Source organism: Rhinoderma darwinii, chromosome 9, assembly GCF_050947455.1.
Source record: "Rhinoderma darwinii isolate aRhiDar2 chromosome 9, aRhiDar2.hap1, whole genome shotgun sequence".
Classification (NCBI taxonomy): Eukaryota; Metazoa; Chordata; class Amphibia; order Anura; family Rhinodermatidae; genus Rhinoderma; species Rhinoderma darwinii.
The window spans coordinates 5,511,994-5,524,223 of record NC_134695.1 but is presented as its reverse complement, the minus strand read 5'-3'; the positions used below and the strand labels follow the sequence as shown (position 1 = coordinate 5,524,223).

Below are 12,230 nucleotides of genomic sequence, written 5' to 3'. Positions count from 1 at the left end.
AAAAGAAAATAAATAATAATAAAAAATGACGTGGGGTCCCCCACATTTTTAATAACCAGCCAGATACAACACAGCAGCAGCAGCAGCCTAGCATTACAAGGGTGGGAAGGTCCACTGTTTTTGGCCCTTCCCAGCCTCATAATGCCAGCCTGCGGCCGCCCCAGTGCCTGACCATCACAACAGATGGTCGGGTACTGGATCGTACCAAGCTCTTCCCGGCACCCCTGGTGGTGGTGGGTACCAGGGTAATAATGGGGGTTAGTGTTAGCCTCTGCACCGGCTAACACTAAGCCTCCCCTTAGTAATTGACGTTGTCACTCAGACAGCGGCCATTACTAAAGTGGTAGTAATAAAACTTTAAAAGAAAATACAAAGGTATAGATAAAATATTTTATTGAAATAAAGCACCCCCAACACAACCCTCATTAACCATTTTATTGTAGAAAAAAAAGCCGTCATCAAAGTAGTCCTCGAAACCAACGTAGTCCAACGACAAAACCTGTAAAAAAAACAATAACCAAAAAAAGTGAATAAAACATGTCGTAGGCGTAGTTTTAGGCCCATGTGTGATACTGACTGTAAGGGTGGATTTACTCGAGCGTGTGTGTTTTGCGCACGCAAAAAAGTGGCATTTTGCATGCGCAAAAGGCACTTAACAGCTCCGTGTGTCATCACATAGGATGTGCGGCTGCGTGATTTTCGCGCAGCCGCCATCATTATGACACTCTGTTTGGATGTTTGTAAACAGAAAAGCACGTGGTGCTTTTCTGTTTGCAAACATACTTTTGACTGCTGTTGCGCGAATCACGCGCGTCCCACGGAAGTGCTTCCGTGTGGTGCGCATGATTTTCACGGAAACATTGACTTCGATGGGTGCGTTATGCGCGAAAAACGCAGAAATATAGGACCTGTCGTGAGTTTTACGCAGCGGACTCACGCTGCGCAAAAATAACAGACAGTCTGCACTGCCCCATAGACTAGCATAGGTCCGCGTGATGCGCGTGAAAAACACGCGCGTTGCACGGACGTGTTACACGTTCGTGTTACACGTTCGTGTAAATCCGCCCTGATACCATGTATAGAAGCCTGCCGCAAAGTTGGCTTATATACAGGGCGCCAGCAGACGTGCAAACAGACGTGCAAACAGACGTGCAAACAGACGTGCAAACAGACGTGCAAACAGACATGCAAACAGACATGCAAACAGACATGCAAACAGACATGCAAACAGACATGCAAACAGACATGCAAACAGACATGCAAACAGACATGCAGACAGACAGACAGACATGCAAACAGACATGCAAACAGACATACAGACATGCAAACAGACATACAGACATGCAAACTTACTGTCGTGGAAATCCATCGCTCAAAATATATTAGACTGAAATTTATACTAGTCCCAACAGACTCTCAAGGCCAGACTCCATTAGTCAGAATCCTAATTAGGATATTTCACCGATATATATCGAGAGAGGAGAAGAAAACACACAGACACTCTGATATGTTCAAAATGCTCCTCTGAAGGATTTATTACCAAACTCAAACTGTTAAACTGAAATTCAGAAGGGGTGTAGGCTTGAGGTAAACCAATCAGAGACAATGTAACAATATTTGTTATTCAGTAAAAAGCATACAATAAAATACATCATTATAATTCTTCACACATTATGTTTACAGGTTTTTTATCTCTCTTTTGGACAGAATGTCCTCGTGGAGATGGGGGGAGACCTTTCTTCACGCATACTTGCCATCCTCCCATCTCACTCCCTGTCCATCTTCGCATGGGAACCAAGGTCAAAGATAAAACATACGAAATCAACATTACTTGTATTAAAGGAACAATGACTTTTCTATTCACTACAATAAAACCAAGATGGGAACTCCAGACAAAATGGCTGCTGCACGAAACTAAATCATTTAAACATTATCATCACTTTCACATAATACATATCTTAGTAATTCGGCCTCCTGCTTGATAATTCACAATGTAATTTCATACAGAGAATATAAGCAAATAAATCATCCTTCACAAACCCCCCCTTTTTCTCATATTAAATTACAGAAATTATATATTATGATTATGAAACTCAAACAATATATCAATAGGGCCACAACTAATATGATGCCATCACCAATGTCCGGTTAGGGTATGGGGTCCCACCAGTGTATCGACAAGTCATGTACATCATCGTCCTCTTCTTCTCCTGTCTTCTGATTAGAACACTTGATACTGCTGACGGATTCACTCAGGTCTTTGGTCTTTACTTGGAACTTTGCTGATGTCATCAGGACTTGATTTGGTCCTTTTCATCTGTCAGACACCGTCTCTTTTAGTTTACGTCACTGGGCTATACACAACACCTCATGCTGTGAGCCTGGTGTGAGATCCCACGTAGGCGGATTAGTGGCGTGTTATTGTGACGCTACAAACCCTCCGCTCAGCTGTCTTCTTTCTCCGGTAAGTTACTTGTCTGGGCGGCTGCTTGGAATTGTGACACTGTTGTCAGTTCATGACAAACGCGTTGTACTGGCTCCGGCTGCTCCTGCCGCACCTCAGTAATGGAGTTCATTGTATTAAAAATCTTTTAGTTCATGTTTAATGGCACTTGCTGGGGAACCCCAACCCTTGTCAATTGTTACTAATCTGGTGATAACATCTACGTACTATAAAAGTCGTTCTAAGTACATACAATAACAATGTCAGGCCCTTAAACTAAATCAAACAAACACCTTTTTATATGAGAAAAAAATCTCTGTTCCAATGGACAGGGCACCTAGAAGATGTGTAATTATTGGGTACATTTCATTTGCACTTGGTGTCACGCTTTCCAGCAGGATTTGTACCTTGATCTGAGCTGATTGCCTGGAACATTTCCAGCTCACCAAAATATACACAGATTCCACATGTTTATCTGACAAATGTCACAAACCAATTTTTCTTACTCTAATTTGTATTGCATGGGGAGGCCTCTCAAGGTCTGTTCTCTTCGTGGGAGGCGGGTATGATCAGGTTGGCACCGGTCTACCAGGACTGTTCTGTAGGCAAATCAAACAGCTCTAACAGAATTTAGCAGCAACAGCTGTAAAGCCTGGGACATACCAATTAGATCTTACCAAATCGATCCTTGCAGTCTTGGGGCATATGTGAGGTCATACACCATCAATGCAAAAGCCATCAAGAGTGCCTTGGGTCTTACCGGTTCACGTTCATTATCCGTCCACATTCTGTTAGAATCTGGTTCTCACGCCTTCCACTCCCAGTTGGACTTGTCCTGTGGAGAACAAGCTTTTTCATTGTATAAACATTAATTGATCTTAATCAAATAATTAATTTGAAGAAAAACATTAACAAATAACATCTTTACATCAAACGTTCACATTGAGCAATAACTAGAAATGATACATGCAAACTCATTTTTCTTCTTTATATATATATATATATATATATATATATATATATATATATACACACACACACTGCACAGAATTTTCCTTTCACAATAACAACGACAAAAAACAAATAACTAAAAATATTTTCAAATGGGAATATTCCACTTCTGTACCTTTTATCTGACGCATGACTCGAATAGTCCAATGCTAAGGCTGATCCAGAACTTTACATAAAACTTAACTTCAGTATTTAATATTCCCACAACACTTCTTAAATACAATTATTAAACAAACTAACTTTGGGATAACATCTGGAGAACTGCTGATATCTTATTGTACAAACATCAGGTCAATACTTGGGATAACATTGTTCCCCCGTCACTTACACACAACGTCTGCAGTGGGGAAAATACAGGCCGGGCTTCAGGCCCCCCTGAGAACAGGTCTACACACACGAGCACCGCGTCATACACTTCTACCTCGGGTAGTTGTATGTTGGACGGGTAATCTGGCCGGGCTGCACTTTTCACAGGTACCTTTGCTGTTTTACCTATGTCATGCCGTGCGCACATCATGCCGGCTGCTACAAACCTAGTGGTGGCATTATTGTATCCAGGGACAAGCCAATTTACTGACACCTGGCTGCAAATTCTCTTGCTGTCAGGTCTGTCTTCTCTTGCTCTCTCAATTGGCTTACCCGATGATCCAATAAAGTTCCTACTACCAATGGGCCCATAATTGTGGGCGATGCCAAAAGCGTACCTAGAGTCAGTGTATATGTCGGCCGTCTTACCTTCTGCCAGGTTACAGCCTCAGTGAGCACCTCCAGCTCCGCTCCTTGAGATGAACAAGAAGGTGAGAGTGGTTTCTGGGTAATTTACCTTGTGCCTCGTATCCTGTTCTACACATGCTGTATATAATAAAGTATGTCTACATTACAAATTTACATTGGAAACCCATGTCACATATAGATAGAACATTTCAAAAGGGTGGAGTTTTATTGTTCCACATTTATCTGATGATCCAGAACACTTCTAAATCCCACCCACCAGGTCCTGTAAATACCTGATTAATACAAAAACAAACAAAATATGTTACTGAAATCTGGCATAAAAAAACAATATTCAAACTATTTTTTTTGTTTTGCCTCCTCCCCATCTAAATCTGTAAAGACTCATCTGTGAGTGACGTCACCTCTGCCTCCTGTGTAAATTGGCTGGAGGGGGATGGTCTCTTACACAATACCTCATATTAGGTGGAGACTACAGCACAGCTTCACCGTTCTGGAAGGATCTGGAACCATCTACACAGAAAAAACTCAAAATGTAGGTTACTGTCATACACATTTAATCTGGGTTACTCCTTGAAACTCATACACATTTTGTAGATCTAGAACCAAATTCATTAATTCAAAACAAAATAAAACACAAAACAAAACTACCTGATCAGTCCCTTCACCATTCCCTCCTATTTGGACTCTGCGAAAGTAATGTAGCAGGGGTCAAAACTACATATCAACATAATAAAATTAGACACTCTATCGGGGTGGCACTAGTTTAACCCCCTGTAATACACAACAGCCTGGAACAAAAAAAAGATTACTTTCTCCTGACAAAAATACATTTTATCTTTAAAATGACCTGCAACCATTTACCTGTAAAACATCTCACATTTTCAAAAATAACATTTATGCAGCACCATAGCACGTACCTCATGTGTGAAAACAAAAAATACAAGACAAATGTAATTAGTTATTCAATAACACAGAAAATAATATATCTGGTAATATTAATTACTGCAAACCAATAAGCTGTACATAAGAATAGGGAACAGAGGGGGCACATACATGTTCAAGACCCCGTGTCTCACAATATCTGTAGTTTAATACATTTGAATTAACATTAAAACATTCCAACATTAAATCTTATCACATTATAACACATTAATCTGCAGTATAGCTTTTATCTTTTTACAAACAGATCCAGCCGGCTGTAATATTTTTCTCGCTTGGTGTAGTTACAGACGACTGCGCTGCGCGAAAATAAAACACGTTGCATAAAAAAAAATTAAAAAAAAAGTAGAACTGATTTTAACCCCATACACAAAACACTAAAATTTTTAGACATTACTGCTGTTAAAAATAGGAAACATACAATATAGTTCTGCTTTTATTGTGGCCATTAGTTTCAAACTTCAGATATGTTACATTACACACATCACACAGATGTCTCATCACATCACACATGTTACATTGCACACATCACACAGATGGCTCATCACATCACACATGTTACATTACACACATCACACAGATGTCTCATCACATCACACATGTTACATTGCACACATCACACAGATGTCTCAGTATATCACACATGTTACATTGCACACATCACACAGATGTCACATCACACATGTTACATTGCACACATCACACAGATGTCACATCACATTACACTCCCCCCGTTCTGACCCACGTTAGACACTGCAATGTACCGGGCTGCTCCGTTTTCTTCACTCTTCCAATGAAAATTTACACCTGTATTTAAATTGTTCTTTCTCACATCATCTTACTTGTAACCACCTGTAATCACCTGCTTTGTCCTTTTAACTTATTCCTTGTCCTGGCCACTCCACTCCCTTTCTCAACTTTCCACAAACCATTGTCTTTATCATATGCAAACATCCTTCTTATGGCTGCCAGCCTCTTCAACAATTTTTTTTTTCAGTGTTATTTTGCCTTCACATACTTTATAATTAAAGCCCCAGCTCCTTTTGCTCATTCTAATGTTGGCCGGGACCAGTGCCCCAAAGCATCTTTGTCCAACTTCCTCCTGACCCCATGGTCGGAGAGCAGTAGGGTGATTTCCGGTAAATCCCCCACCTCCAGGCAAACAGGCCACGTTTGCCGACAGATATCTCAGACCAGTCTATCTCCTAGACTGTCTTACCAATACGATATCAAAAGTCGTTCCTCCAGACATTCTAGCAGTAGGATCCTCTGATCCCTCACTGGATTGAACATCAAGAACAGACAAAATGCTGCCAATCAACAATTACAAGAGCAAATTCTTCAACACAATCGACATTCATGAACCTCCATTGATTCAAGCAGGAGTTGGTCACTTCACTTATGCAGAACACTTGCTGCCGGGGGGGGGGTGTCTTTCAGTTCATAGAGCCCATGATGTAACATATATCCCAAACTCTTTCCTCTAGCACTTTGCAATGGTTTCACATGCAAATTATATTTGGTAACATATATATATTATCCTCCCCGCTCAGCCGTTCACTCTGTGGGTTGTAGTTTAGGGGGCTGTTATCTATGTTGGTGATAATTTCTTTACGGGCTATGGGTCTGATCCAATACCAATGTTCTTCACTGTAATTACTACTATAACACAGGTGGCACCTGGGATAAGTGTCAGGGTCATTCATTGAATACAGGATGTTATATTACAACGGTATTCAATCCAGCGGTCTGATGTTATACTACTACAGACTTAATTACTTGGATGTTATTTTACATCAAAGTGTATATGCCGGATTATCATGTGCTAGAAATCAGTCTGTACTGATTCCCACCTTATGCCAGTCTGGCAATGCATACAACTGGTTTATGGACCCTTACACACAATATCACTGTCTGGCAATGCGTTAGGAAAATATAAATGATTTTCTAATACAGTATTCAAAGTTTTCCCTATTGTACTGGGTAATGGTATTGAGTGCAAATTCAATATAGACACAATTGCTTATCCTTGCACTGGATTCTACATTATCAGGACTTAACCATTGAAGCCCCTGTGGTACTACATGATATTACTCATAACTGTCTATGGGTCTGAGCCAATACCAGTCAGTACCTCCCAACTATAATCCCAGACAAACGGGTAACAGAACAACTATTAATCCTCAACAATTTTACACAACGAAATAACAAATAACACTACAACAAAGCAGCAAGCACAAGTTTTGTTTTTTCCTCACAGTCCAGCCCAAACTCTTTGCATTTCAAATACTTCACATGTGAGTTACGACTTCTCTCTGCCATGCGCTACGTCACTGCATTCCAAACACTTCTCACAATTGTTAACTATGTATTTGCTGGCAAAAATTCTCTCATGTCTTTCATATCAACAGTTTAAGATCACGTACACACCTGCAATCCTTCATCACACAAAAAGCTTCAACATACCTTTTTGGATCCATCTTTCAACCCACTGACTAAGGAGTCTCGTCCATAGAAGTGACGTTCTGACAGCTGGATTCCAAGGCTTACGCAATACATGTGTGAATGGTGTAAGAATAAGCTCCTTACCTACCGCGTTTTTTTTGTAATTCACAGATGCAAAGCCAGACCTCTCCAGTGACAGCTTATCAGACGTGCAATCTTCCCGGGTTTCGGCACCATTACTGTCGTGGAAATCCATCGCTCAAAATATATTAGACTGAAATTTATACGAGTCCCAACAGACTCTCAAGGCCAGACTCCATTAGTCAGAATCCTAATTAGGATATTTCAACGATATATATCGAGAGAGGAGAAGAAAACACACAGACGCTGCTGATAATGTTCAAAATGCTCCTCTGAAGGATTTATTACCAAACTCAAACTGTTAAACTGAAATTCAGAAGGGGTGTAGGCTTGAGGTAAACCAATCAGAGACAATGTAACAATATTTGTTATTCAGTAAAAAGCATACAATAAAATACATCATTATAATTCTTCACACATTATGTTTACAGGTTTTTTATCTCTCTTTTGGACAGAATGTCCTCGTGGAGATGGGGGGAGACCTTTCTTCACGCATACTTGCCATCCCCCCATCTCACTCCCATCTCACTCCCATCTCACTCCCTGTCCATCTTCGCATGGGAACCAAGGTCAAAGATAAAACATACAAAATCAACATTACTTGTATTAAAGGAACAATGACTTTTCTATTCACTACAATAAAACCAAGATGGGAACTCCAGACAAAATGGCTGCTGCATGAAACTAAATCATTTAAACATTATCATCACTTTCACATAATACATATCTTAGTAATTCGGCCTCCTGCTTGATAATTCACAATTTCATACAGAGAATATAAGCAAATAAACCATCCTTCACACAGACATACAGACATGCAAACAGACATACAGACATGCAAACAGACATACAGACATGCAAACAGACATACAGACATGCAAACAGACATACATACATGCAAACAGACATACATACATGCAAACAGACATACATACATGCAAACAGACATACATACATGCAAACAGACATACATACATGCAAACAGACATACATACATGCAGACATACATACATTCATGCAAACAGACATACATACATACATACATGCAAACAGACATACATACATGCAAACAAAGACATACATACATACATATGTATATACATGCAAACATACATGCAAGCAAACATACATGCATGCAAACACATATATGCATACATACATGCATGCAAACATACATACATACATACATACATGCAAACATACATGAAAACATACATGTAAACATAGACATACATATATATATATATATACATATACACTACCGTTCAAAAGTTTAGGGTCATTTAGAAATGTCCTTATTTTTGAAAGAAAAGCACAGTTTTTTTCAATGAAGATCACATTAAATTAATCAGAAATACACTCTATACATTGTGAATGTGCTAAATGACTTCTAGCTGCAAATGTCTGGTTTTTAATGCAATATCTACATAGGTGTATAGAGGCCCATTTCCAGCAACCATCACTCCAGTGTTCTAATGGTACATTGTGTTTGCTAACTGTGTTAGAAGGCTAATGGATGATTAGAAAACACTTGAAAACCCTTGTGCAATTATGTTAGCACCGCTGTAAATAGTTTTGCTGTTTAGAGGAGCTATAAAACTGACCTTCCTTTGAGCTAGTTGAGAATCTGGAGCATTACATTTGTGGGTTCGATTAAACTCTCACAATGGCTAGAAAAAGAGAGCTTTCATGTGAAACTCGACAGTCTATTCTTGTTCTTAGAAATTAAGGCTATTCCATGCGAGAAATTGCCAAGAAACTGAAGATTTCCTACAACGGTGTGTACTACTCCCTTCAGAGGACAGCAAAAACAAGCTCTAACCAGAGTAGAAAGAGAAGTGGGAGGCCCCGCTGCACAACTGAGCAACAAGACCAGTACATTAGAGTCTCTAGTTTGAGAAATGGACGCCTCACAGGTCTTCAACTGGCAGCTTCATTAAATAGTACCCGCAAAACGCCAGTGCCAACGTCTACAGTGAAGAGGCGACTCCGGGATGCTGGCCTTCAGGGCAGAGTGGCAAAGAAAAAGACATATCTGAGACTGGCTAATAAAAGGAAAAGATTAATATGGGCAAAAGCACACAGACATTGGACAGAGGAAGATTGGAAAAAAGTGTTATGGACAGACGAATCGAAGTTTGAGGTGTTTGGATCACACAGAAGAACATTTGTGAGACGCAGAACAACTGAAAAGATGCTGGAAGAGTGCCTGACGCCATCTGTCAAGCATGGTGGAGGTAATGTGATGGTCTGGGGTTGCTTTGGTGCTGGTAAAGTGGGAGATTTGTACAAGGTAAAAGAGATTTTGAATAAGGAAGGCTATCACTCCATTTTGCAATGCCATACCCTGTGGACAGCGCTTGATTGGAGCCAATTTCATCCTACAACAGGACAATGACCCAAAGCACACCTCCAAATTATGCAAGAACTATTTAGGGAAGAAGCAGGCAGCTGGTATTCTATCTGTAATGGAGTGGCCAGCGCAGTCACCAGATCTCAACCCCATAGAGCTGTTGTGGGAGCAGCTTGACCGTATGGTACGCAAGAAGTGCCCATCAAGCCAATCCAACTTGTGGGAGGGGCTTCTGGAAGCATGGGGTGAAATTTCTCCCGATTACATCTTCAAATTAACAGCTAGAATGCCAAAGGTCTGCAATGCTGTAATTGCTGCAAATGGAGCATTCCTTGACGAAAGCAAAGTTTGAAGGAGAAAATTTTTATTTAAAATAAAAAGCATTATTTCTAACCTTGTCAATGTCTTGACTATGTTTTCTAGTCATTTTGCAACTCATTTGATAAATATAAGTGTGAGTTTTCATGGAAAACACAAAATTGTCTGAGTGACCTCAAACTTTTGAACGGTAGTGTACATGCAAACATACATGCATACATATATACATACATACATACATACATGCAAACATAAAGATATATATACATACATGCAAACATACAGGCATACATACATACATACATACATGACTCCATATAGTCGTTATTCAGTTGTCCATGCTCCCAGGTTTGGTGACTTCGCTCCAATGAAAATAATTTTTTTTTTTTAAAAACGTACATAAGACGCTCCCACGAAGATCTGAACGGTCCCGTCACTTTTCTTCTTAATGCTCCCATTCACAATAACAAAGCGGTGGGTTCAGATGACGTAATCACGTGAGTGTGATATGATTACGTCATCTGTGCCACAACGCATTGTTACTGTGAATGCGAGCGGCGCCAAGTAGCAGTAAGATTGTAAGTGACGGGACCGTTCAGACCTCCGTAGGAACGTCTTAGGTGAGTATATTTTTTAAAATATATTTTCTGTTGTTCGCCGGGTGCTGATGCAGCACCGGTGCGGTGGCTAGAGAAATTACATGTGGTGAGAGGGGGGCAGCTTAGCTGGGGGGGGAGAAGTGGCTTGCCGAAACGGGGTGAATACAGTGTAGTGTTGATGCCCGGTTGAGACGAACATTCTCCCGATGTTGCTAGAACTACAGTATCTAGCAACGTCGGGAGCGTGCACACTGCAGAGCGGCTTGATTGACATCGAACCGCTCACGCCCCTTTTTAGAAAAGATAACCAGCACTAGCTGAGTTATCAAGTGTAAAAAAAAGGTAGTTAGGGAATTAATTTTTATAACGGCAAATGTTTTAGTATTAAATTCCAGCTTAGAATGTTCAAAAAAAATTTTGGACTCAACTTGGGAATAACCCTTTAATTACATTATATTGGTTAGAAATGTGGCTCTCAAAGTAGTGCAGTGAGTAATAAGAGGAGGGCATGGCTACTCTTCGTAGGGGTCCATAAAATGTGAATAATGGAATATAGCCTGTATAGAACGGCAAAAGCTATGTTGGACTTCTGTTCCCAGTTACGCAAGCAAAGTGTCTACAGTGCCTGTACCAGTGTTGAAAAATCATTGGGGTGCACTTCAAGTACTTTTTATCGATATCTATTATTATTTGTTTTCCCTAGGTGGGACTCTTATATGAGGAAGGGGTCCGGAAAGCTCACAGCAGTGATTCTAGTAAACGTACGTTCTCTGTATACAGTAGCTCTCGACTGCAGGGGAGATATGCTCAGAGCTATACGCCAAGGTAAATATAGCGGAGATACAAACGTATTACACATTTTTCTGACACATTTAGGTGTTCACTGCATAAAGCGGACCGTTAATGCTGTTTTTTTTATTGCTGCCAGTGCGCCTCTGGATACAAACCTTCTCAGCAACATCCAGAAGTTGTTCTCCGAGAGAATTGACATTTTCAGCACCGTCCAGTTCAACAAGGTAAAATGATTGCCTTGCTTTATCAATCCCATGGATTTGCATTGTGTTGCCTCCTGGTGTCTCCATGGCAATACTTTTGCTTTTTATAGCTTTGCACCAGGCTACTAGCTTTGATATGTATCCATTTTGCTATTTGGTCTTGGTTTCTGTAGAAGCACGCTATGTGGCCAAAAGTATGCGGACACCTGCCCATCACACCTATATTAGCTTGTTTGACATCCCAATTGAAA

At 40.3% G+C, this 12,230-nt stretch overlaps 1 protein-coding gene and 1 pseudogene across 2 annotated transcripts in view; both read left to right on the top strand.

The window, feature by feature from the left end:
* VPS51 (VPS51 subunit of GARP complex) overlaps positions 1–12,230 on the top strand; it is a 44,087-nt gene that overhangs the window by 20,634 nt on the left and 11,223 nt on the right. The window contains exons 8-9 of one of the 2 annotated variants that reach the window (XM_075837194.1): positions 11,688–11,809; positions 11,913–12,000. In XM_075837194.1, coding sequence (XP_075693309.1) covers positions 11,688–11,809; positions 11,913–12,000 — 210 coding nt within the window. Of the gene's footprint in view, positions 1–7,744; positions 8,370–11,687; positions 11,810–11,912; positions 12,001–12,230 lie in introns of those variants that run through there. The other variant, XM_075837195.1, reaches the window with a different exon arrangement.
* Positions 11,916–12,230, top strand: part of LOC142660572 (large ribosomal subunit protein uL23 pseudogene) — a 46,148-nt pseudogene continuing 45,833 nt past the window's right edge.